The sequence below is a fragment of the Squalius cephalus genome, assembly GCF_949319135.1.
Source record: "Squalius cephalus genome assembly, chromosome: 1".
Classification (NCBI taxonomy): domain Eukaryota; kingdom Metazoa; phylum Chordata; class Actinopteri; order Cypriniformes; family Leuciscidae; genus Squalius; species Squalius cephalus.
The window spans coordinates 59,746,855-59,774,828 of NC_137122.1; the positions used below are offsets into that span (position 1 = coordinate 59,746,855).

General features: G+C 42.6%; 1 protein-coding gene across 1 annotated transcript in view; it reads right to left on the reverse strand.

The window, feature by feature from the left end:
* LOC307167043 (NACHT, LRR and PYD domains-containing protein 3-like) overlaps positions 1–27,974 on the reverse strand; it is an 87,795-nt gene that overhangs the window by 41,297 nt on the left and 18,524 nt on the right. Inside the window, exons 3-5 of the mRNA XM_079885927.1 lie at positions 24,710–26,659; positions 10,032–10,205; positions 4,109–4,279 (exon numbers count right to left, since the gene is read on the reverse strand). Of these exons, the coding sequence (XP_079742053.1) occupies positions 4,109–4,279; positions 10,032–10,205; positions 24,710–26,659 (2,295 nt within the window). The remainder of the gene's footprint in view (positions 1–4,108; positions 4,280–10,031; positions 10,206–24,709; positions 26,660–27,974) is intronic.

The window sequence follows — 27,974 nt, forward strand, 5'->3', positions numbered from 1 at the left end:
CATAAGGTATATGCGCAGTGCCGGATAAAATAATAATAACAATAAATAACCTATAGCAGTATAAATCTTCCAAAAGATTTCAGTAACAACTAAGCTAGAGAAAAATATATTGATTATCATGTTACTTCAAATGTTTCCATCCGTTATGATAATATGAAATGAGATAATAATAAAAACATGAAGCCGTTTGGTGCGTTTTGCTTTCATCCAAAATATGATACAGTACATTCAAACGCGATCGCGCAGCAAAATATTAAACATTCAAACGTGATCGCTATCAAAAATATGATACATTCAAACGCGATCACTATCAAAATACATTCAAACGCGATTGCGCTCAAATATAAAACATTATGGTTACCATATACATATCTACGTTTGAGCAGATATCCACAAACACAGTAACAGTAAACACGGGTCTAAATATTATAATATTCCCCATATATCTAGCAACAGTTCAACTGCAACGTGACATTTATGCAACAATAACAAACTAATATGTAAGAATTTCTTACCTTACATCTTTCTTGTCTTCAAATCGCGTTCTTCTTCTTCTGAGGTAGCCTAAATCCAATGTAAGCTCAGGCACGTCTTTCAAACTCGACGAAAAGTGAAGTGAAGTGTTTTGTTGTTGAGGTAATGAGCGAGTCCGCGTTCCATGTGGAGATTTGCATGTGAATATCTTTTGCGCGAGTGGGCGTGGCCAAATTAACTGTAATGAGGAAGCGTTTGAGAAGCTGGACATCTTGTTGGTTTTATACAAATTACTTAAACAGAGAATATTTGTTTTCGTTTTGAATCTGATCATTTAAAAGTACACACTTAAATGTTTATAAAGGTATATGGCTCATAAATGTGTGACAAGTATTCGCTGAGTTTTGTTTCAGTTTATAGACGTGCTCAAGAAAAAAAAGTTCACCGCGACAGAGAGGCAGAACGCACACCCTGTTTATTTTCTTTATTTTACAAAAGCACAATGTTTTGGTTTGATTGTAAGTGGACACATACAAAAGGAGAAATATCACAGATTCTTTTTTTATATTTCTTTTTTCTGTATGACTATAAATGACTGAGTAATTTAAGTTTATAGTGCTACAATGTGGAGAAAATCCAGCAAAACGTGCCCGCGCGTTTGTCGACCTCAGAGGGTTAATGACATTCTTCTGTCCATGGATTCAGGGTTAATAAACAAGGGCTGCATTTGACACAGTCTCCCATTACTGGTTCAGTTCTTTCCTGGATCATTTCCTACATCAGCGACAGAAAGTATTATATCACTATAGGTCACTGCTCCGCTTACACTGGGAGTTCTTTAACCCTCTGGGGTCTAAGGTGTTTTTGGGGCCCTTGGGATGTTTTGACATGCCCTGACATTTGTGCTTTTTTTCAGTTATTTATAAACATGATAATGGCAAAGGTGTAAATTCACTCTATTTAGCACAAACAGGGCTACCATAATATGTAAGCAACATGTATGTAGATGTTTGTATTTTTAAGAGAATAATATTTATGCGTGGTTATTGAAAAAAAATTAAAATTAAAGTTACTGAAATAAGACCACAAAACACATACTAAATATGTGTCAACAAGACTTTTGACTAATGGATGTTGTCGCTTCGAGTTCGCTTCGAGTTCATCCTGCCTAATCGTTCACATAAAACAATACATTGATTTAAACTTTGTAAAACAGTTTTTTTGTCAGAAGAGGTTTATGCATGGGAGTGGTAATGGCCTATCAATATTAATGAGATTCAGACCAGGGGTGTGACATAGACACTCCCCCAATGGCTAATGGGCCATCAAGTGAAGCAGCCTGAACAAAGAAGTAGAGGAGATTCAAAGGTTTCTGTAATCTGTTTTATTGTAATTCCTCTAGGTGGAGGAACTAAATGTTCTAAATTTGCTCTAAGCAAATCAAATTTGAGCAAAATAAAAAAATAATCAGTCTGCTATAAACAAATCAATTGTGAGCAATAAACAAAAGTAAAGGCAGGTATCTCACAGTAAATGCTTATGCCCCGTTGATGCGGGCATAAGCATATCCATAAGGAAATATCTATTTATGAGCCATAGACTTAAACTTGTGTTTTCTCGAGCTGATATGGGGGCGTTCACAGTTTGCATCGATTGCCTCAGTCATTTGCGTTTGAATAGCGCGTGCTCTCCGTGGGCGGGATCACATTAAAAATAATTAGATGAGATGAGAACGACTGACATCTCGCTCTTTTCTTACAGATTACATGAACTGAGAATATTTGTTTTTTATATAAATTACTTCATTTAAAAGAAGAGAATTCAAGCTTCATGCCTGTGTGTCTGTATGTCTGTTTGACTGAGTATTCGCTGATTTATTTTTCATTTTCGGACGCGTTTCAGAATGGACTTCACTGACAGAGAGAAAGCAGAACTCACATCATGTTTATTTTTCTTTATTTGGCAAAAAGCACAACACTTTGTTTTTATTGTGAGTATAAACAAAAATAATACACACTTAACAGAATCGATTGATGTATGAAACTTGTTTGTAATATCAAAGTCAACAGAGCAAAATTAATCTATTTTGAACTGATAAAAAAAAAGCGAGCCTATCACACCGGCGCGATTGTCGACCCCAGGGGGTTAAGGATCAGTTCTTGGCCCACTACTGTTCATCATTTATATACAGTATATCCACTTGGTGACCTCATATACATGCCAATTTCATTGCTATGCTGATGACATTCAAATTTACCTCACCACCAGTTCTAATAGAGCATCCCTGCCTGACTCACTTACTGCATGTATCAGGGATATCAAGTGTTGGATGTCCCAGAATTTCCTCAAGTTAAATAATAACACAACTGAAATATTGATGATTGGCTCTGCTGCCTCAGTCAAAAGGATGGACCGGTCCTTTGATATTGATGGGGTTCATGTTAAGCCTTCATCCATCTGTAAACTTGGTGTTGTATTTGACTCAATTCTTTTTGCTCTCATATTTCTTCTGTTGTTAAAAACTTTTTTCCATTTTCGTAATATTGCACATCTTCGATCTTCTCTAGCTGATGCTGACACCTTAATTCATGCATCAATCGATTACAATATGTTCTCACATCGACCAGGCATTCTGCTCACATTACTCCTCTGCTCATCACTGGTTACCCGTGGCATCACGTATTCACTTTAAGATATTAATTCTAACATTTAAGGCATTAAATGGTCTTGCACGTCCATATCGATCTGATCTACCGTATTTTCCGGACTATAAGTCACACTTTTTTTCATAGTTTGGCTGGTCCTGCGACTTATAGTCAGGTGCGACTTATATATCAAAATTAATTCAGACTGAGATGAAAACATTACCGTCTACGGCTGCGAGAGGGCGCTCTATGGCAGAGTTGTTCAGAAGCGACACCAAGGATGAAGAAAACTCAATGGATTCAGTGATGAGATCGCGGGAGCTTGGTGAACTTGTTGGACTCGCTGGTTTATGTTAATTTAGCCTATTCAGCCTCCCAGGTATATGTTCTTTTATATGCTCTGCTATTGTGTAGCTGAATAACTGTTGATGTGGGGTGCGTTAACATACCGGACACCTACTCAGCCTGTTGTTCTGTGTGCTACTGTGTAGTTGAATAACTTGCCTTTCCAGATTAAATGTCTGTTCTTGGATTTTGTGAAATAAATTTCGAAATAAATGCGACTTATAGTCCAGTGTGACTTATATATGTTTTTTTCCTCTTCATGACGCATTTTTTGACTGATGCGACTTATACTCCGGAGCGACTTATAGTCCGGAAAATATGGTACTTTACTCCTACCACCCTGCCCGGTACCTTAAATCAGCTGAACTTGTTTTTTTTTGTCCACTGTAGGTCTAAGTTCATTTAGTGTTAATGCTCCTAAATTATGGAATTCACTACCCCTTACACTTCATTATATCTCATCTATGGCTACCTTCAAGACTCAGCTAAAAACATATCTATTTAACATGTACTTTGGATAATGTGGCTATATGTATCCTTATGTGTTTGCAATGTGTATGTGGGTGTGTAAATGTATTGTAATATACAATGTAAAGCGACCTTGAGCTATGGAAAGGTGCTATATACATAAAACTTCTAAGTACCTCAAAATGTTGAGTTGACAGTTTGGATTCTTCAGTCCAGCACAGAGCACCTTCACTCCTGAATCCTGCAGGTCATTGTTCGTCAGGTCCAGCTCTCTCAGGGAGTTTGATGACTGTAGAACTGAAGCCACAATTTCACAATGCTGATCAGAGAGATTACAGGCTGTTAATCTGAAAAAAGAGAGGACTCAAAGGTTGTTAAAAGGTTATGGTCAGTCAAGAGCTTTTAATAATGGAGAAGCGTTTGCGTACTGGAGAGACGTTAGAGAGCGGGAAGGCCTGGGTTGCACTTTAATTTTACATTATATGCACTTACATGTTCTTACAGTGTACTTACTCTAAAAAGTACTGGGTAATATAAGGTAACTGCATGGGTTAAGGTTAGGTTTAGGGGTAGGTTCATGGTTAGTACCCAGTTATTGTAATTACTATAATAACATATTAATTAGTTTATGTAATAAGTACATAGTATGTACAAGAGGAAAAGGACTCTAAAATAAAGTGCTACCAAGGCCTGATAACGGATGCCGAGGTTGCTTTGTTTCTGCTCGATATGCAAATAACATTGTTTTTTTTCTGTTTTGAAGAACCAAAGTATGATGTTGTTGTCGCTGAAGCACAGCCATTTCATCCATTTTTACTCAAACTGTCTGATGCACCAACTGTTAGATAGTTGCGTGTGTACTGTAACCAGATTTCTCTTGGCGGTATACAAGATGGGATGGACAGGCAACCTTTTTGGCAATTTTTGTTACATAAAAAAAAGAACAAAGCAAATGACAAACAATAGGACAAATACGATAGTGATACAAATTTAATAAACTACTGTAGGTTTATTTAACATGTACACCTTTATTTAACATCTTCTGTTGTTTGATTGAAATTAATGACACAGACAGTTATTCTAGGCTGCTGTCACTTTAAGACCGAATGCTTCTAATATACTGACACGTATCCGGTTTTAACCTAGCTGTTTGTTCACTTGAGCCATAATTGACTGTTTTTACGTGAGATACGTGGCTTATTATGGCTAAATCTTACTAACCACTTTTGCTAAATGGGTTAAGCACAGATGTGTTCTAAGTAAATTATTTGTTATACACCGATTCAGACAGTGACGTCTCATGAGCTCAGAATTGGACAGATCAGTTGTTTTAACCATTCATTAAAATAAATTGGTTCAAATGAGTCATTAGGTCGCAAACCAGACATTAGTGGACGTGTTGTGTGCTAATCCCCGGCTGTTAGGACATCGGAAAGGATTTGTCTCAACACAGAAAACACTTCATCACTGAATAGGATTTTTTTTGTATATTGAGAGTGTGGTTTATGTCAGCAGCATGTGCGGATCGCTTGTCTGAGAAGAGGCAAAGTTTTTTTTTTTTTTTTAGCAAAATTCACACCCAGCGGTAATTCAGAAAAAAAATGTCTGAATGTGCCACGTGCAAAATGGATTCGGTCTTCCGACCTTTTACCATTGTTGATTTTGATTGATATGTGCAGGGGAGAGAAAACAAAGACAGTGCTTAGTTTGAAGACAGAGAGAGTGTGTGCGGGGGGAGGGGCTCTTTGCTCATTCTCTCTCTTAGTCAACATGCGCCCTTCACAAATAAATCACAATAACTGATCAAATAAGGCTTTGGCAAGACAAAAATTTGTTTGGGAGGCTGAAAAAATATGTTCAATGTACGAAAAAACCCTGATTTGGAATTGCGGCGCTGTCTGAGAGAGCACTTCTGGTGTGTCATTCAGTGCGATACCACATTGAGTTTTTTTTTTTTTTCACAACTTACTGTGCATAATAACTGGATAAACTCTTTTTGAAGATCCTTCTTAAATGTACACACATGCTAGTTTGACATCTTGACGTCTGACTTGATCTCCTTCGCACTCTCTAATATCCCGCCTTCACCAACTGCAAATTACATTTACATTTAGTCATTTAGCAGACGCTTTTATCCAAAGCGACTTACAAATTAGGACTAAATTAAGCGAGTCATCATGAAGAGGCAAAAACAACGCAAGAAGTGCTCAAAATACGAAGTTCTGGCATTATTCAGAGTAGCATAAGCCCGATAAGTGAGGTTTTAAAGGGAAAGGGAAGGTTTTTTTTTTTTTTTTTTTTATGCGGTTAAGTGCTCACGGAAGAGATGGGTTTTCAGCTGTCTTTTGAATGTTGTCAGGGATTCTGCATTCCGGATGAGGGTGGGGAGAGCGTTCCACCAGCATGGAACTGTGAATGAGAATGTTCTGGAAAGTGATTTTGTGGCTTTCTGTGATGGAACCACGAGACGTCGCTCTTTGACCGATCGTAGGCTTCTGGTAGGGATGTAGACTCGTAGGAGTGAGTGAAAGTAGGAGGGAGCTGAGCCTGTGATAGATCTTTAAGCAAGCGTCAATGCCTTGAATTTGATACGAGCAGCGAGAGGTAGCCAGTGCAGAGAGAGGAACAGAGGAGTGACGTGGGCCCTCTTGGGCTCGTTGAAGACAAGACGAGCTGCAGCGTTCTGGATCATCTGTAGAGGTTTGGTTGCACATGATGGAAGTCCAGCCAGAAGAGCATTGCAGTAGTCAAGCCAACATCTTCCTGATGTTGTGCAGTGCAAACCTGCATGATCGAGCTGTCTTTGAAATGTGATCTGTTAAGGTCAGCTGGTTATCAAACGTTACTCCAAGATTTCTGACCGACTTTGATGGGGTGATTGATAATGATTCTAGCTGGATAGAGAAGTCGTGTTGTAGAGATGGATTGGCAGGGAGGACGAGAAGCTCAGTCTTTGCCAGGTTGAGCTGCAGGTGATGTTCCTTCATTCATGTCGAGATATCCGCCAGACAGCTTGAGACCCGTGCAGCTACTGCGGGATCATCTGGTTGAAATGAGAGGAAGAGCTGTGTGTCATCAGCATAGCAGTGGTAGGAGAAACCGTGTGCCTGTATGATGTGTCCCAGTGACGTGGTGTAGATGGAGAAGAGGAGGGGACCAAGAACTGAACCCTGAGGAACCCCTGTGGTCAGTTGATGTGCTCTGGATACCTCGCCTCTCCATGCGACCCTGAAGGACCTACCTGTGAGATAGGACTCAAACCAGTGGAGTGAAGTTCCTGTGATGCCCAGTGATGAGAGGCTGGACAGAAGGATCTGATGATTCACAGTGTCGAAGGCAGCAGACAGATCCAGGAGAATGAGGACTGAAGATTTGGAAGCAGCTTTTGCGATCCGTAGGGCTTCTGTGACCGACAGTAATGCAGTCTCAGTTGAATGCCCTTTCTTGAAGCCAGATTGGTTGACATCCAGCTGGTTGTTTAGAGACAAGAAGGATGTTACTTGGTTGAAAACAGCTCTTTCAAGTGTTTTCGCAATGAATGGTAGGAGAGAGATAGGTCTTTAATTCTCTACAAACAATGTGTTTAGTGTTGGTTTTTTAAGCAGTGGAGTAACCCGTGCCTGCTTGAATGCTGTAGGGAAAGTGCCAGTATGGAGGGATGAGTTGATGATGTGTGTGAGTGCTGGTAGAAGTGTGGGAGAGATGGCTTGTAGAAGGTGTGAGGGGATGGGGTCTAGAGGGCAGGTGGTAGGATGACTGGAGAGGAGAAGTGTAGATACTTCTTCCTCGGTTAGCGGAGAGAAGGAGGGGAGAGGGTTATTGGCTGTGGAAGTGGTTGGTCTGGGTTCCTGTGTGTGTGGAGCTGAGAACTGACTGCTGATAGTTGTTTTGTTGGTGAAGAAGTTCGCAAAATCGTCAGCAGTTAAAGAGGAGGTGGGTGGTGGTGGAGGTGGACAGAGGAGAGAGTTGAATGTCTTGAAGAGTGATCGTGTGTTGGAGGAGCTGTTGATCTTGTTGTGGAAGTATGAAGATTTTGCAGCATGAACATCGACAGAAAAGGAAGAGAGGAGAGATTTATACATACTTAGGTCAGATGTGTCTTTTGATTTGCGGCATTTCCTCTCCGCTGCCCTGAGTTCGGTCCGGTGTTCACGAAGAACCTCAGACAACCAGGGGTTAGAGGGAGTAGCGCGTGCTGGCCTGGAGAAGAGAGGGCAGATATTGTCTAGAGAAGAGGTTAGAGTGGAGCATAAGGTATCCGTTGCGGTATTCACATCCAGAGATGAGAATTGTGAGGGTGGGGGAAGAGAAGATGACACGGCAGAGGAAAGATGGGAGGGAGAAAGTGAGCGCAGGTTTCGCCTGAAAGTGACTGGTGGTGGGGTTGGTGGTGCAGGGGTGAGGAAATTATCTGAAACATGGAGAGGTCTCACCAAAATGTTGTCTGTGATACAGTATTTCTGTGTAAACCAGGTCCAGTTGGTTGCCTGATTTGTGAGTACCTGTGGTGATGAGTCGTTTGAGATCGAAGGAGGCTAGGAGAGAGATAAAGTCTGTTGCATGCGGCTTATCGAGATGAATGTTGAAGTCACCGAAGACTAGAAGTGGGGTGCCGTCCTCAGGGAAAGAGGACAGCAGCACATCCAGCTCCTCTACGAAGTTACCCAGCTGACCTGGGGGGCGATAAATGACTACAATATGAATCTTATTGGGAGTTGTAAGTGTAATAGCATGATATTCAAATGAGTTGTTGTTGTTGCATAGAGAAGAGAGCGCTGAGTATTTCCAGTTGTTAGAAATGAGAAGCCCTGTACCCCCACCCCTCCCAGACTGGCGAGGGGAGTGAGAGAAAGAGAAATTGGTAGAGAGAGCAGCAGGGGTTGCTGAGTCTTCTGGACGAATCCAGGTCTCAGTCAAGCCCAGGATACTAAGAGTAGAATGAGATGCAAAGGCTGGAATAAAGTCAGCTTTATTGACTGCTGACTGACAATTCCATAGACCCATGGAAAGAGAGAGAGGTGTGTGTGAGGATGAGAGAATGGGACGCAGATTAGCAGTATTGCGCTGCCTTTTGCGCGTGATGAAAGGGCGTTGCCGAGAGATAACAGGAAAGTATTGAAAGCACATGTTGAGTAAGGTGAAAAATAAGATAAGAAGTGGGAAGGGAAAGGGAAAAGGAGATACTTAAGTGCCTTTCTGGTGTCCTTGCTCGCTGGAGTCGCGCAGGTAGAGTCGCGCAGGTAGAGTCGCGCAGGTAGAGTCGCGCAGGTAGAGTCGCTGGTCTTTACCCGAGTCGGTCTTCACATGAAGAGGCTGAACACGAGAGCTGAACGCTTCCGCTGACGCTTCCACAACAGCGCGCAAATTACAAAGATATAGATATAATGCTTTCACCGCTTGAGTGAGGACAGCTGTTTCGTCCGGCAATTAAGTCAAGAAAGCGAAAATGGTCGAAATCGAAACTGCTAGGAGCCAATACTTAAGTGCAATTAAATAAATGCAATAATAATTTTCACACACGGCTGTTTATTAATGTAGCAACGCGGCTAAATAAAATACAGAATTATGTGAAGTTAAAAATTAAAAAATAAGCAGAGAATCGAAGATAGGCTTACCTTGAGTCAAATACAACACTGAAATAACAGGAGAACTGAGTATTCTGAAAAACCACTTGCGCGCTCTTGCCGTGCGTCCTCTATGCTGACCGCTGGTCCTGCATATTAATCGATTACGATTTGTGAAAGGATGGTAATTTTGTTCTACAAATTGACGAGATTGGCTGCCTTTGATAAGGCTATTCTCGCGTGACAGACTACTATTCACTTTTATGATCATCTAGAAAAACCAATTTAGGAAAGAATAAATATGGAACAAAACATGATTTTCTCATAATAAGTTGGTACACTTTAAAGAGAGATGAAATACGGGGCTGTCCAAGGAAAAACAGGATGTGTGATCACCTTATGCATGTGTGATGCATACCGTGTTCATTATTTTCAGGGGCGGAGCAATGAAGGGAGGGGTGTCGATTTCAAATATTGACAGTGATTCACAGAAATCGCTTTCTGCTACTTTACAGAATGAATGTGAAACTCAAACCTCAGTATGTTGACGCCACAGTTTGGACTCTTCAGTCCATCACAGATCAGCTTCAGTCCTGAATCCTGCAAGTGGTTGTTACTCAGGTCCAGCTCTTTCAGGGAGAAGTTTGATGACTGTAGAACTGAAGCCACAACTTCACACTGCTGATCACTGAGATTACAGGCTGTTAATCTGAAAAAAGAGATGACTATGGTTAAAAGGTTATGATCAGTCAAGAGCTTGGTCCTGTGTTAATAATGAAGAAGCTTCTGAGCACTGGAGAGATGTTAGAGAGCGGGAAGGCCTAGGTTGCACTTTTATTTTACATTACATGCACTTATATGTTCTTACATGGCTTTTCACACTGCAATTAACCATTGGTTATAGTCATTCTAAACTCCGCTTTTAACCCTGGGTAAAGAAATATTTCACACTTGTAAGTTAGAAGTGGGTTAAGCAGGATTAGAGCCGCTTCTGTGCTGTGAACCCCGCATTGCAGTGCCAAACTTGCACAGTGTGAAACGATACAATGTTAGAATTAGAGTTGGGGTACTCGAGTCCTGACTCAAGTCCAATTTTGAACGAACTCGGACTTGTCACTCACTCGGGTGAACTTGTACTCGGACTTGACACAGACTCTGACATTTTAGACTCGGAGAATGTTCTAAGTACAGTCAATTTCGGGCACTGGAGGACACAATATTATTCAAAAACGAAGCAAAACTACTTGTGTCGTTCCAGCATTGAGCAGTGTAGCCAATCACAGACAATTATATTAAGCGCATGAACGCAGAGGCATCAGAGGCATTTCAGAGTCACCATACAGAGAATTCACTCAAAATGTATGTTCAGAATCAGCGGAGCTTTATACTTTTTCAAAAATCCCTTCATAAACAACAAAGTCTATGTAAATGTAGAGATTCACTGTGCAGATGCGGACAACTTCAGTGTTTCTGACGAGAGTTTTAGTGAGAGTGCAGAACGCGGTAAGTAAGTTATGGCTTAAAAGGGAGCCCTATTGATGATCTAAATAATAGTTTTGTTTTTCATGCTTCTAGAGGACCAGTGGTTACGTTCACACTGTAAGTGATAACTGCATTTAAATGTGAGAGTGTATCCGCTAAATTTTAGTCCTGTGAGTCATGAAATTGCGATGATTGACATAGCAACATTTTGGCTTCTAATAATGTTATGATTTTTGTTACATTTACACTTTAGTCATAAGTTTACAAAACATCTTGCAGATTGCTACAGAACGTTATAGAAAATTTTATTTTCATTTATTTTATAATAAGAAGGATCATAAAAATATTTATTCTATTTGGTACTGCCCTGAAAAAGCTTTTTCACATAACAGATGTTCAATAGCCTAGTCCACAAGACAAAATACAAACACAAAATACAAGACAAATTACATAGGCTTGATTTTTAATATGGTGTGTCATTACCTGAATGATCCACAACTGTTTTTTTGTTTTGTTTTTTGGAATGGTTGTTCATGAGTCCCTTGTTTGTCCCGAACAGCTAAACTGTCCAATGGTCTTTAGAAAAAATCCCTCAGTTCCTGCACATTCTTTGCTTTTCCAGAACCTTCTGCATATTTGACTCCTTACTAGCAGTGACTATGATTGTGAGATCCATCTTTTCACACTAGTGACAACTGAGGGACTCATACACAACTAATACAAACACTGGAAACATTTAGTGATGCTCAAAAAAGAAGCATCCGTTAAACTTTGGAACTTGATCGTTCGTGTAAATTGTTCTAATTTGTTTAAAAGTTAATTCATTAATTTAGTTCTGCACTTCAGAGGCCAAATAAGATATTAGCATGTAAAACAAAATAAGAAAATTTAAACCACCATCATCTTGCTCAAAAGTTTGCCCCTAGCTCTTAATGCACCGTGTTGCATTCTTCAGCATTACCTTGCAGTTTCTGAAAGATGTATAATAGGTAAACATATGACTGCAACTATACATTGCAATCATTTTGTAAGGGTTAACATATTAATTTAAGAGCTCAGTGTTGAGACCTTTCACCGGAATTTAATTGAGAGGCGACCTGACCAATCATAATGCAGATATCCGCCATTTTTGTCCAACAAACAAACCAAACCAGTTAGTAGATTAAAGTCTAGTGGACTTGAACTTGAAAAATGGTGTGTATTGATTTCTTTTTGCAGTTTTGATGTTCATTCATGTTTAATTTGTGCTATAACTAGAAGAGATAATCAGTTCATGTGCTGCTTGAACTGAGGCGCTACACATTAAAGTGTCAGTCATGTTTGAAATTACTGAGACTTTATTTCACACCAAAAGTAACCTGCTCTGTCTTGTCTGTTGGTGCATTGTCAGTGTCCTCTTTGCTCTGCAAAATATTTTTCACTGTGTGAGAACATGATAGTGTTGTCACGATACTAGAATTTCTAACTTCGATACGATACCTTAAAAAATATTGATATTCGATACCATTTTCGATACCACGGAGAAAAAAACTGCCACAATATTAAGGGGGTATTTTTTTTTATTTAAAGCTGAATATAACAAGTCTAGAACATGATAATGAGGTATATTTTACAAAAATAGTTCTATCTGTTAATATTTTTTCATTGGACCAGAGCTATATGAGCCATTGTATTTGTATTACCTACTGTTATCAAAGATTAAAATATACTGTAACAAATGGATTGTTTATCGGTCATAAATGCTGGTTAATACATTAACATTATTTGATGAACAGATTTAAACACACGTGCGTGCATCACACGCAAAAACAATGCTCACTGGATCGACATGTAGTCAAGTCAAGTCACCTTATTTATATAGTGCTTTTAACAATAAAGATTGTGTCAAAGCACTTAACACTATCAAATTGGAGTGTCAGTAATGTATAATAATAAGATTAAACATTACATTTTCAGGCATATTATTATTGAATTCAGAGATGTCATTGTCTAGCTCAGTTTAGTTTAATTATATCTGTGTAATCAAATTGATGATAATCGCAAATTTAGGCAAATTGCATAATTAAATAATATATTTTTTAATAAAGTTAAATAGGCACAAGTTAATTTACATTTGACCACAGTTCAAATATTTACTTTTAAGATTCCTCAGTCAGATTATATTAACTTTAAGAATTACAGTGGAAAAACGAAACAACACACTCATAACAACAATACTAGGCCATCTTGGTTAATGTTTCAGAAAAGTTAAAATGAGAAATTACAGAGGAGTTACAGTTAGTTATAGGGGAATTCAGAAAGAGGTGACCCATTGATGATGAGTAGCATACAGGTACATGTTGCTAAATGTACATGTCCCCCTGGAGCTTGTTCGTTAAGTCTGTTTTCAGAATTTAAAAAAATGAGTGATGTGAGGGATATTGATAGCCAAACAATCTTTTGGGTGCCCGCAGCCTGCTCGCAGTGTGAAGCCATAGACTGTAAAAAATATGGACAAAGTGTCTGTGACGTCACCCATAGACTTTCTGAAGAACGGGTTTGAAGCCGTTTATGGGGGGTATGGGCGGCGCCATCTTGGAAAATCTTGGGAAATCCTAACCCCGCCCACCTTCTAACGCAGCGCACGTCACTCAGCTCGCTCTGCTACTCCGGTTATCTCTGTGTATATTTTAGGCAACGAAATATGTTATAAAACACCATACTAACTCTTTTCGTTTTCATTTAAAGAAATCTTACACATTATAGCCACACAAATGTTATTCACTGCACATAACGTTTGCCTATTTATAACAAAACGAAAAACACAAAGCTGCCTCTTTTCGTTTTAAATATAATATAAAAATATTAAATATTTTAATATGGCCCAGGCAATATGTGCATTTGTACTAAACAACGTCTCGGTTACATATGGTAACCCTCGTTCCCTGAGGGAGGGAACGGAGACGTACGTCGTGGTGAACGACGAATAGGAATCTCGCTAGAGAGGCCAATCTACTTCGAGTGAAACTAAACGAGCCAATGCATATTGGCGTGCAATCATTTGCATCAGCTGTGCAGCCTCGCAGCGCGGGTATTTAACGAGCAGCTGGTGCGATTGCACTTCAGTTTTTTGCTGAGGAGCCGAGCCGGTGAGCTGGCTGCCCCGGCGGGTCGCAGCAGATGTGTCGACGGGACGTACGTCTCCGTTCCCTCCCTCAGGGAACGAGGGTTACCATATGTAACCGAGACGTTCCCTATCGTCCGGTCACTACGACGTACGTCGTGGTGAACGACGAATAGGAATCCCTACTAAAGTGCCACAGCTGCTGCACCCCATCCAGCGCCCTGAGCAAGCCTCTACACCTTCTTGCCTGGAAGGACGATAGGAGAGGGCTTACACCAAGAGTATCCACACTGTTGTTCCGTGATAACCCATACAGTGAGATATTGGATAACACTGGGAAAGCGTGCCCGAACTGAGGGAGGGGAACGCTGCGGGAACCACATTCTTAAGAAGAGTTATGTGGGAAAACACATATGGACTAACCCAAGGGTTGTACTGCATATGAATAATGGGTGACTTAGCCCAAGGGAAAGACACAGGCTTCCGTTTAGGAGCAGCCGTGGAAGATATACACATATGGGATCCCTGTAGGGTCACACATATGGGACCCAGCCTAGACCCGGTTCTCAAGGATTCAGCGGATAAAGGCCTGGCACCGGACGCTCCGCCACGTCCGGGCCGAGGGTGTTTGGAGGACTCGACAGGCTTTGACTCTGGAGCAATAAGGGTGCACAGTAGGGTGCAGCAAGCTGACAGAGCCGGTACTCAGTGCCTCTACCCGTTTAGGGTGAGAACACGGGAGGACACGGGCTCTACACGTAGGCTATAGTATCTAGCGAACGTGTTAGGTGTCGCCCAGCCCGCAGCTCTACAGATATCTGTTAGCGAGGCGCCACGTGCCAGCGCCCAGGAGGATGCAACGCCTCTCGTGGAGTGTGCATGCAACCTGAGCGGGCAGGGCACGCCTTGAGCTTCGTAAGCCAAGGCGATGGCATCCACTATCCAGTGGGCCATCCTCTGCTTGGAGACAGCCTTTCCCTTCTGCTGACCTCCGTAACAGACAAAGAGCTGGTCTGAGGTCCTGACGCTTTGGGTTCTGTCCACGTACATACGCAGAGCGCGAACGGGACAGAGCAAAGCCAGGGCTGGGTCTGCCTCCTCCAGGGGCAGCGCTTGCAGGTTCACTACCTGATCTCTAAAGGGAGTGGTAGGAACCTTGGGCACATAGCCAGGCCGGGGTCTCAGTACAACATGGTTGTCACCCGGCCCGAACTCTAGGCACGAGTCGTCGACCGAAAATGCTTGCAGGTTCCCTACCCTCTTGATCGAGGCCAGTGCAATCAGCAGCAAAGTCTTCAAGGAGAGAAGCTTTAAGTCTGCTGACTGCAAGGCTCAAAGGGAGCATCCTGAAGTGCTCGGAGCACCAGGGAAAGGTCCCAAGAGGGTATAGAGGGGGGACGAGGAGGATTTAATCGTCTCGCCCCCCTAAGGAACCTGACGACCAGGTCGTGCTTCCCAACTGTTTTGCCATCTAAGTGCTTTAAGGGTGGAGGGAGACAGCCTTCGCTCCAACCCTTGCTGCAAGAAGGAAAGCACTGACCCTATCGAACATCTTCAGGGGTCCTCTCTGCGGGAGGAACACCACTCGACGAACAGGTTCCACTTCAAGGCGTACGCACGTCTCGTAGACGGCGCTAGCGCAGAAGTGATGGTGTTAAGTACCTCTGGGGATAAGTCACCTAGAACCTCCGCGTCCCATTCCAGGGACCAGACATGGAGTTTCCAGAGGTCCGGACGCGGGTGCCAAAGGGTGCCCCGTCTCTGAGTCAGAAGATCCTTCCTCAGAGGAATGGGCCAGGGAGGGACTGCTACGAGGAGCATGAGTTCTGGGAACCAAGTCCGGGTGGGCCAATAGGGAGCCACCAGAAGGACCTGCTCCTCGTCCTCCCTGACTTTGCACAGGGTCTGTGCAAGTAGGCTCACTGGGGGAATGCATATTTGCGGAGGCCCCGGGGCCAGCTGTGTGCCAGTGCATCCATGCCGAGTGTTCCCTCGGTCAGGGAGTAAAACAACCGGCAGTGGGAGGTTTCTGAGGAGGCAAACAGGTCTACCTGAGCCTCTCCGAACTCTCTCCAGATCAGCTGAACCGCCTAGGGGTGGAGTCGCCATTCTCCCGGGAGCACAGTTCGTGATAGCTCGTTGGCCACACGGTTGAGCACACCGGGGACATACATGGCTCGAAGCAACCTCAGATGCTTCTGACTCCAAAGGAGGAGATGGCGGGCGAGCTGCGACATGCGACGGGAGCGTAGACCACCTTGACGGTTGATGTACGCAACGGTCGCAGTGTTGTCCGTACGGACCAGCACGTTTCTGCCCTGTAGCGGCCTTTTTAGGCGGCTCAGAGCGAGACGTACTGCTAGCAACTCGAGGCAGTTGATGTGCCAGTGCAGTTGGGGGCCCGTCCACACCCCTGACACTGCATGCCCGTTGTACGTGGCACCCCAGCCGGTGGCAGAGACGTCTGTGAAAACCACAGCATGCCTGGACACCTGTTCCAAGGGGACTCTTTCCCGGAGGAACGAGGGGTCTGACCACAGACTGAAGGTCTGGCGGCACTCCGGTGTGATTGCCACCCGGTGAGTGCCGTGATGCCACGCCCATCTCGGGACTCGGCCGTGAAGCCAGTGCTGAAGCGGTCTCATATGGAGCAGACCGAGCGGAGTTACCGCTGCAGCCGCTGCCAAATGCCCCAGGAGCCTCTGAAAGAATTTCAGTGTGACCACCGTCCTGCCCTTGAACGTGTTCAAGCAGTTCAACACCGACTGAGCGCGCTGCTCTGTGAGGCGCGCTGTCTGAGCGACCGAATCCAACTCCATACCGAGAAAAGAGATCCTCTGCACGGGGGCGAGTTTGCTCTTTTCCCAGTTGACCTGAAGGCCCAGCTGGCTGAGGTGCCTGAGCACAAGGTCCCTGTGTTCGCATGACTGATCTCGAGAGTGTGCCAGTATGAGCCAGTCGTCGAGATAGTTGAGGATGCGAACGCCTTGTTCTCTCATGGGAACAAGGGCCCCCTCCGTGACTTTCGTGAAGACACGGGGAGACAGGGACAGCCCGAAGGGCAGGACCTTGTACTGATATGCTCGACCCTCGAACACAAAGCGCAGAAACGGCCTGTGTCGAGGAAGAATCGAGACATGAAAGTACGTGTCCATCAGGTCAATCGCTGCAAACCAATCTCGGGGACGGATGCATTCGAAAATGCAATTCTGCGTGAGCATTTTGAACGGTAGCTTGTGAAGGCTCCGATTCAAAACTCACTGGTCCAAGATTGGTCGTAACCCACCACCTTTCTTGGGTACAATGAAGTAGGGACTGTAGTGCCCTGACCTCATATCGGCTGGAGGGACCGGCTCTCTCGCGTCCTTCGCCAGTAGGACTGCGATCTCCACACACAAGACATGGGCATCGGCTGCTCTCACTGTAGTGGAGTGGATGGCCCGAAACTTGGGGGGACGCCGGGCGAACTGAATCGCATAGCCGAGCCTGATGGTCCGAATGAGACAGCGAGACGGACTGGGGAGCGCTAGCCAGGCTCGCAGAGACCGTACAAGCGGGACCAAAGGGACCGTAGGCGTACCCGGAGCGGGGCAGCGAGGTGGAACACAGGGGCTCGGCTCGGAAGGCTCTCTCTGGGAGGCGGCCCGTAGCGGAGTCTGAGTGTGCTGTGCAACACTTACCTGGTTCCACAAGGCAGGAGGTGCAGGAGGCGGCTTGGTTGCGTTCTCGAACCGCACACTGCTGCCTGCTGGCGATAGAAGAGGCGGATGAGAGTGGTGAGGATTCTCTCCTCCCACTGCTCTCCTGGTCCTCTTCAGACCCAGGGATAGAAGAACTGCTCTTTTTTTTTTTTTTTTTTTGAGAATTTAGGTACCACTGTGACTCCAGTGGTGGAACACTCAAAAGATTCGTACCCCGGCCCTCACCGGGTGAGAGCAGCTCCACCCATCTCCGGGTCACCCATCTCAGGGGTGATTGCCGACCACTTAAACAGTGGCTGAGACGGGCGGTGTCATCCTCCTGCAGCGGACACAGTAGAGCAGGCTGTGCCGGAGTGTTTTTTTTTTTTTTTTTTGCAGGGGATGACACCCTTGGCGACGAGTAGACTGAGGGGCAGCCAACGAGGCACTCTGGTGGTACATCGGGGAAGCGCTTCAGTCTGCTGCTAACTGCGGAGAACTGCTGGGCCAATTCTCAACAGTGTCGCCGAAAAGGCCACCTTGTGAGATGGGAGCATCGAGAAAGCGTACTTTGACGACGTCTCACACCTCTGCAAGGACAGCCAGGGGAGCTTCTGGACCACCAAGGTGGACATCGTCTGGCCGAGGGCCTGCGCTGTGACTTGAACACGGTCAGTCGACAAGCGCAGCTCAACTCCGGCTCAGAACTACCCTCGTGCAATAAGAGTGCCTTGGCCTCGCATGCAGGGCAGAGGTGGCTCGCCAGGGGCAGAGCCACCCCACCCTCGAGGGTAGCGAGAGAGGTGAAAACTTATGCAGAATTTGGCACTTTTGGCGTTCCATATTTTGGCACCAATATAGCTCCATACTCCTAAGTTTTCAATGCACATCCGAGAAAACCCCGGGAAAGCATGGCTGTCAGTTCTGAATCTGATTCAGCATAAGCACACACACTATTACAGTGGGACTCAGCATACCCTCATTTCCAGAACAAAACAGGCCCTCTCTCCGACGCAGCAATCGACATCTGCCCTCAGCTGGAGCCCTGAATGAAACGCTAGGTTCCTCCAATTTTGAAGGACCAGCAATCCCATCCAGAAGCTGCACAACTTGTGATGCGCTAGAGAGGGAGGGGCCCTAGGGGGTTGGTTCCCCGAAGGAGAAGCCCTCAGCTCTCAGATCACCCAAGCCATTCTACTGAAGTAGACCTCTCCTGGTGGCCACCAGGGAGGGCGCTACAACGGAGAATAGACAAGGAGACCGCGCACCTAGAGCGCCGAGCGAGCGTTGGGTTGCCGTGACAACCCGCGCTGCAGCCCGGCAGCTCGACGGCACACGACACGCTGAGGAGCGAGAGATCCGTCGGGTTTTCCCCGCGGAAGCTCTCGCCGATCTCCACGGTCCCCCAGAGTGTCGAGCAGACCTGCAGCTGTGCTTACACACAAGCAGCGGCTGGCCAACAACAGAGGGGACTCAACTTTCCGGAGAAAGAAGAGTTGACCGGCGTGCCGACGTGGTCATGTTCCCGTGCGAGAACATGAACCACCCACGAACACAATCTCACATGTTTCCCAGGCATGCAAGACAGTGATCGTGGCCGTCAGTGAGGACAGGAAACGACCGCAACCAGAAACACACGGGTGGAATGTCATCTTTAGAAAGACGCAACTCACACCCATGTAAGCTCTTTCAGGGAAATACTCTCCTTGGTACTGAAGCACGCAGGGGAACGGTCGCAGCGGACACAGACAGGAATATGCACCTGTCGTGCGCTGTCTCTCTTCACGGCAGTCTTACCAGCCATAAGAACGGCTATTCAGCGCTCTTGGCGCACCGTTACCAGCTGTGAAAACAGCTTTTTTGTTTTGCTCAGTAACACATAAACAAAGAGAGAAAAAGAAAGTCGACCCCGCTGCTGCGCTGTATCGCCCGCACCAGACACGAGAGATCATCTTGAAGAGCTTGCTCGTTGTTTGATCACTCAGTAGATTAAACAGCATCGAAACGCTCGGCTCCGAAGCAAAAAGCTGAAGTGCAATCGCACCAGCTGCTCGTTAAATACCCGCGCTGCGAGGCTGCACAGCTGATGCAAATGATTGCACGCCAATATGCATTGGCTCGTTTAGTTTCACTCGAAGTAGATTGGCCTCTCTAGCGAGATTCCTATTCGTCGTTCACCACGACGTACGTCGTAGTGACCGGACGATAGGGAACAGATGTTGCAGTAAACAACATTACAGATCACATTCGTTGTATTAAAATTTAAAATGACAAAACTCAACCCAGTCTCTTTTTGTTAAATTTCAGTTTTATAAATATTAGCTATTATAAAAGTATAAGTAAAAGGTAAAGTTACAAGAAGCTATACAAATAAAGCAAACAATTCAGTCAAACATAAAAAGTCAGCGCTCGATCTAGTCTAACCATACAACGGTACAGTTAAATAGCTTATAAAGTTATGAAACTTCCCCTCAGCCAAAACGATTGGCCAGGGAACAAATTATAGATTTACGTTACGAGACCAAAAATCGCCCGTTAGATATACACAAGACGAATTATATCTCATGTTTAACCACTACAGAGACGCCAGAGACAGCGGCACCTCAGAACTTCTAGCCGAGGAAAGGCTGTTCCAGGCGGGGTACATCGCGCTGAGCGCCCGGTCATCGCTGGATCTCACAACTGGATACAATTTTCATAAATCTTTATAAATAAACCACAGATTTGAGCTTTAAACAACTACATTCTCGCCTGAAAAACTCTTAAAACTACATTTCAAATCATGATACAGAAACAGTAGTATTATATGTCAACTGTATTAAAAAATGGCGCTTCTTATGTTGTCATTCTCCGTGGCGCTGCCTTGTCAGCTGTCAATCAAGCTGTCAATCAAAGTTAATCACGCCCTTATTGTCATACATTTTATATCTAAATACGATCTAAACTAACGAGTTAGAAAACAATTCACAGCCCTCATGGTTGTCAGGCACTCAGAACCTATCGAAAAATACAATAAAAGTCCATGGGACCAACCTAACATGAATTTATGCTGTGAAAACGGACATTTTAACATGGGGGCTATGGACATTTGCTCCCTTTTGGGACCTTCCCCTAGCGGATTTTCGATGTATTGCAGTTTTTCGCACTTCCGGGTAGGCTTCATTTTTCAGATCAGAATGTTGCCGCTTGTGTGAAGCGCGTGTCCGCGCTATTCTCCGACATGCCCGCTCGCGGTGTGTTTTTAACGCGTCCACGCTTTTCTCCGACATGCCCGCTCGCGGTGTGTTTTTAATGCATGTCCGCGCTATTCTCCGACACGCCAGCTCGCGGTGTTCTTTATCAACCAAAGTCGGTCGCAAGGGCGCCGCACTCGCCATTTTTCCATTCACTTCACTTTTGCTATTTAACCAGAGCGAATGAGACGAGTGCGGTCACGTGTGGTGTTAGTCAACGCGCCTTTGGAGAGAAGTTAAAGTGACAGCTCGGCTAGTATGGGAGTATCGATACTTCGGGACATTAGTATTGGTACCGTTCAGATATTTCAGTATCGATATTTATCGAAATATCGATATTTTTGACAACACTAGAACATGATGTGTGGCGTGAGTGCGGAATGGCTTGTCGGACGTAGCAATAGTAACTAAGAGGGGCGTGTCTTTGTTAAAGGTCAATTTCAAATTATTTAAATCTTTGTGGACTCGACTCAGACTCGGACGTTAAGGACTCGGACTCAAGTCCGACTCAGTCCTCTTTGGACTGGGACTTGGACTCGATTGTTAAGGACTTGAATTTGACTTGGACTCGACAAAGGTGGACTCCGACCCATTAACTACAATATAATTTAATATATAGAATGCGAAAAACTGTACGTTCAGAGTAGTTTGTCTGAATACATAGTATTTGAAAAACAGTCAGCGAAAAGTCGCCGGATGACCTACTACTTCTGGAAAGATTCTGAAGTGTGCATACGCTGGACACTTTACTATCCCATGAGGCCAAGGAAGAGGTTTTATGAATGGCAGTGAAGCGACGTAACTGACGCTTGTAGGTCACATAATAATGACAACATGGCGGATGTAGTACGTCCAGATTCCATTCATACTAAACACATTCATACTAGGGCTACACAATGTATCATTTCAGCATCAATATTGCGATGTGCGCATCCACGATAGTCATGGATTGATGGATAGCCTTGGATTATTTGCTAAATTTAACCATCATAGAGTGAAAGTTTATAATGTGCATGTCGAGTCAGGCATCAAGCGCAAGAGTATGTATGCCATTTTCTTTGCGCACACACAAAGCCACGCAGACAGCACATGAACACCGAATTCAGTTCCCTTTCTCTTTTTTCCGAGCTTAAACGGACACGTGCACGTAAAATTAAGTTACATTTTATTATGTCCGTCTCGGCGAGTATCCTCGTAAACACAGTCGGTTGTGTGCTGTAAACAATTGAGAAAGAAAACGGATGCGTGTCATTTATATTAGGTCCAGGCATTCATCTTAAAGGGACAGCAGCTTAATGTACCCGCAGCTGTTTCTGATACCAATGGTGATCAAACAACAACAAAAAAAAGAGAAAATTACTTTTGTAGCTTTAACAAAGATAAATTGTATTAATTACGGTAATTAATTATATTAGTTATATTTCATTTATACATTGAAGACTTATTTTTACATTTCATTATTCAATTTCTGTACCTGAATACTGTTAGATTTACCGGAAAAACAAAGCATTGCTCATTTCAATTGTATCTTTCTTCTATTGTATTTTTCTATGCTCATAAATTATTTTCTATGCAGATTCACTTCCCTACAAAATCACCCCAATTATTCTAGACTGATTAATTCTATTCAAATAGAGCTTATAAATCAACTGGTGCAATTGTTTATTTATATATTGCAATATATATATCGGAGAAAAACTAAATATCGCAATGTTAGTTTTTTCCAATATCGTGCACATCATTCATACATCTCATCTAACGCACCATGATGAGCGTTGTGTAAACAGTTATTTCAGCATTTAATGGGAAACATTTTAAATGGCAACAGAAAACTCGCCAATTGGAGTGAAGAAGAGACCTTTTCATTTTTAACTTTACTGTCCAAAAAGTCCATATAGAGAAAAAAAAAACTTGATAGTACTTGGTAATATAATATGAGGATGCGCAATGCAAGAGCCTTCATGTAAACAGGTTGCATGCAGCATTCGTCCAATCAATGAATCTAACACCGCAAATATGCAAATTAGAATGTTAACCAAGTGTTTAGGAGTGTACAGCATGAAACATCAGTTTATTAATACCCAGGATTAATTGTTAACCCTGGGTAAATTATGATCTGTGTAAAGGTTTACAATGACCTCGGGTAAATTTCAAGTGTGAAAAGCCCTCTTGTATGTCAATAATTAGTTATAAAACAGATAGTTCTGGATCTTGATTCTGAATGGTTGAGCCGTGTTCTAAGCCGTAGTAAATTACTCTAAAAGGACTTAAAGGACAAGTTTGGTATTTTACACTTAAAGCCCTGTTTACAGATCGTTTCTGATGAAATAGAACGGTTAAGATTAAAATTTTGACACATGCTGCTGTCTCGAGAATTTTAGGTTTATTTCGCTTCCCCCCCCCCACCTACAGAATGGCTGCATAGGTGAACTCGAACATATCCTTCCTAAAACGCATTAAACTTTCGTTTACAAAGAGATGAAACTCACCGAGTGGTCAGGGGTGTTCACTGATATACTCAAACAAAAATCGCTGCAAAATATGCTTTCCAACAGGTTTTATCGTAGTTTTTGTCCAACTCCATTGACTTGTATTGAAAGAGCTGTGTGAGGTACGGTATTACTCCGCCGCTTCTTCTTCTGCTTCTTCTGTGTATTCAATGAAATGCCAGTGGTTTGCTTGCAATTGGCAAAGGTGCATTATCGCCACCAACTGGGCTGGAGTGTCTATTATTCAAGCTCTCAACGGAAGAATCTACGGGTGTGAGGCGTTTGGAAAAATAGATCCACAGTTTTACAACGAATGGTAAAACACCTGTTGGAAAGCATCTTTTGCAGCGATTTTTGTGTGAGCATATCAGTGAACACCACTGACCACTCGGTGAGTTTCATCTCTTTGTAAACGAAAGTTTAATGCGTTTTAGGAAGGATATGTTCGAGTGCACCTATGCACCCATTCTGGAGGTTTTGGGGAAAGTGAAATAAACCTAAAATTCTCGGGACAGCAGCATGTGTCAAAATTTTAATCTTAACCGTTCTATTTCATCAGAAACGATCTGTAAACAGGGCTTTAAGTGTAAAATACCAAACTTGTCCTTTAAGCCATCCAAGCCACATAACGTTTTCTATGCTCCTATCACGGTTACAGTACCATAGCATTAAGGCCTGGACTAGCAGGCTCAGAGACAGTTTCTGGTCAGTCCTGTTCCTGGAGTACCCACAGCACGGCACATTTTCAAATTCAACTCATCAGCTAGTTAGTAACGACTCCAAGACCTCAAATATGTGTGTTAGATAAGAGAGACATTAAAAATGTACAGTGCTGGGATTGAAAACCACTGACCTAAATCAAGATATTTCTTATTTAATACATCATCACCGCAACTAGATATATGAGATAGACTAATTTTAAAAGTGTGATTTCTAGACCAGGAAAATGAATATGTTTTTCTAAAAATGCTTAGGCTAAACCTTATCCAGTAAATTATGAACAATGGAAAGTTCATGAAAATTCATTGGTTGAAAAGATATTCAGCTTTTAAAACTTTAGAAATGTAATTACATGAATTTTAATTATAATTACAAATAATTATTTTAAATATTTTAATCTGTAGACACTTCAAATTTATGTAAATAAAAAAGTCATTAAAGCGCATTTATCTAAACTATTAGCCTACATAACTCAGTTGATATTATGTTCATATTTTCACACTCACAGAGCTTTTCTGCAGTTCCTCAGAGCAGGTAACAGTCTCCTTAGACCCTCTTGTGATGATCTGATGTTTTTAAGGTCAAACTCATCTATCACCTCCTCTGACATCAGGATCAAGTTTGCCAAAGTTGAACATTGTGCAAGAGAAAGGTGTTTGTTTTTTGTTCCAGATTGTAAAAATGCCTGCATTTCTTCAACAAGAGAACTATCCTTCATCTCAATCAAGCAGTGACACAGATTCATCCATCTTTCAGGACTGACATTGTCTTTTGGACTTTCTGTGTTTTCGTGTTTTTTAAGGTTTTGGATTATTTTATATATGTTCTTTGGGTTGTTCTCTGTCTGAATTAGCAGATCCTGTAAGAGTCTCTGATTGGACTCAAGCGAGATGCCATGAAGGAATCGAAGGAAAAGATCCAGGTGTCCATTTTTACTCTTCAAGGCTTTTTTCATTGCTCCCTTCAGAAACACATCCAGAGGAACATTCTCACACCAAGCTCTGGACTTTCCTGTCAGGAACATTTTCATAACTTCACTGTTCTTCTGTAAATAACAGAGAAACACATACAGTGCTGCAAAAAACTCCTGAAAGCTGAGATGTACAAAGCTGTAAACCTTCCTGTGATAAATCACAGATTCCTCCCTAAAGATCTCAGTGCAAATCCCAGAATACACTGAAGCGTCAGTGACGTCTATGCCGCTCTCAATCAGGTCCTCCTCATAGAACATCACATTGCCCTTCATCAGCTGATTGAAAGCCAGTTCAGCAAGTTTCACAATCACTCCTCTGTTGGACTGCAGGAGTTTCTCTGGAGCTCTCTCTTCATACTTCTGGTTCCTCATACTAGTTTGAATGAGGAGGAAGTGTATGTACATTTCAGTCAGAGTTTGTGGGATTTCTGCACTGAGATCTTGTTTCAGGATGTTTTGAAGCACAGTGGCTGAGATCCAGCAGAAGACGGGTATGTGGCACATGATGTGGAGGCTTTTTGCTCTTCTGATGTGTGAGATGATTCTGCTGGCTTGATCCTCATCGCTGATTCTCTTCCTGAAATATTCCTCCTTCTGAGGGTCATTGAATCCCTGAATTTCTGTCACACGTTTGATGTAGTTAGAGGGGATCTGATTGGCTGCTGCTGGTCTGGTGGTGATCCAGATGAGAGCAGAGGGAAGCAGATCTCCTTTCATGAGGTTTGACATCAACACACCCACTGATGAAGACTCAGTTACATTAGAAACTTTCTCACTGTCTGAAAACATCAGTGTAATTCTGCTCTCATCCAGACCATCAAAGATGAACACAACTGTACATTCATCATAAATCTCTGAGTCCAGATCTTGAAGTTCAGGATGAAAGTCCAGCAGAAGTCTGTGAAGACTGTACTGATGATCTTTAATCAAGTTCAGCTCTCTAAATGGAAGAACAAACATGAAATCTACATCCTGATTGGCTGTTCCCTCGGCCCAGTCCAGAATGAACTTCTGCACAGAGACGGTTTTTCCAATTCCAGCGATGCCTTTAGTAAGAACAGTCTTGATTTTGTCTTTCTTCTCTCTTCTCTTCTCCTCATATCCTAGTTCAGGTGAAGGATCAAAGATGTCATTGCAGTTGATTGGAGTGTCTTGGAGGGTCTTGTAACTTTTCTCCATCTGTAACACCTCATGTTCTTCATTCACCCCTTCACTCTCTCCCTCTATGATGTACAGCTGTGTGTAAATCCTGTTCAGGAGGGTCTGATTCTTTTGTAGTTTGATTCCCTCAAATAAGCTCTCATACTTGTTCTTCATGCTGGTTTTGTGCTGGTCTTTGACTCTCTGCAGATCATCATGCACTGGCTGGTGAGAGTCGAGCTGCAGGGCTGCTTCTGTGTCATGATGACTGATGTGTTTCTGACAGGAGGAGGATGTGCTGGTCTGACAGGACACATCTCTGATCTGGTCAGCTCTCACACCACTGAAAACACATTAAGATGAACAGAGATACAAAAACCTCAGTTAAAATAAATATGAAAATCATACCACATGAAGAAACTGTCTTCCTAAAATATATCACATGGAGATCCTCAAAGTTCCTGAACAGATTTTGATTTTAACCCATGTTTCCAACAAACTGTAAATGAATTATTCACATCAGGCATTTGGGGGCAGATAATGACCTGCATATTAAAAGTAATGAGACATCAATATTTCAGTAGTCAAAATGTTCGAAAAAAAGAGAAAGGCGGCAAAAATTCTTGACAGAAGGTTTTACCAGAAACCATTACTTTAAAATATCACAGAAACACTGAGATGAAGAAAAAGCAGTGTTCATGTGAAATGATTACATGTAATTGATTTACTTGTAAAAGGGGACTGATGACGGATGATAATTAAATATAAATATAAATATAATTAACATCATATAATACAACATAATAAAAACATTATATCGTATTAGGTTGGGTGTCCAACTTAGAGATAATCCCCATATTTATAATGAAATATATATATATATTAATCATATAATAAAATATCACAATTATTGTTACTACTGTAAAGACAATATAATTTTTATGGGATCTCCTTCAAAACTTTCAGAATCTTTAGTGTTTTTTTTTTTAAATGAACAGTTTAATTTTAATGACAGTATATTATTAAACAAAAATGCATTTCCTTTATTTATTAAAATAAACAGAACTAAAGTGATTGTTTTGAACAAGTACTAACTTAGATATTATGCAAAACACATTACTTTATTGCTAAAGTATTTGTATCAATACTGGGGGCCTTTTGTCCCATCCTGGTGAGTCTTTTAAATCTTATAAATATATGATGTGGCAATAAGGTTGTTTTTTTTTTTTACCCAGACTCTGGATAGATTTTACGCAGACTATAGTCTATAGGATAGTCTGGGGTAAAAGGCCTAAAGGTTATTGCCGCCTCATACATGTATAAGACTTTTTTTTACCAAAACAAACCACTTTAATGATTTATTTTCCCACTAAATGTCTTGATCCATCAATATTCAATAAAAAACATGTATTTTTTTCTGCAATCGTATACTATGCATAAAGAGCAAATGGCTCTGAATAGAGAGCAAGATTCCAGAGACAACCAGAAAAACATACTCAGTTAATATTAGATCAATACTATTATTAAAATAGTATTGATCTAATATTAACCTGACCAGACCTGAGTTCACCTTCACTGCACCACAGTTTGACAGTGTTTAGACCCTCAACATAACAATAATCTCAGACAGCAGCGTTTGATCAATATCATCAGCTTTG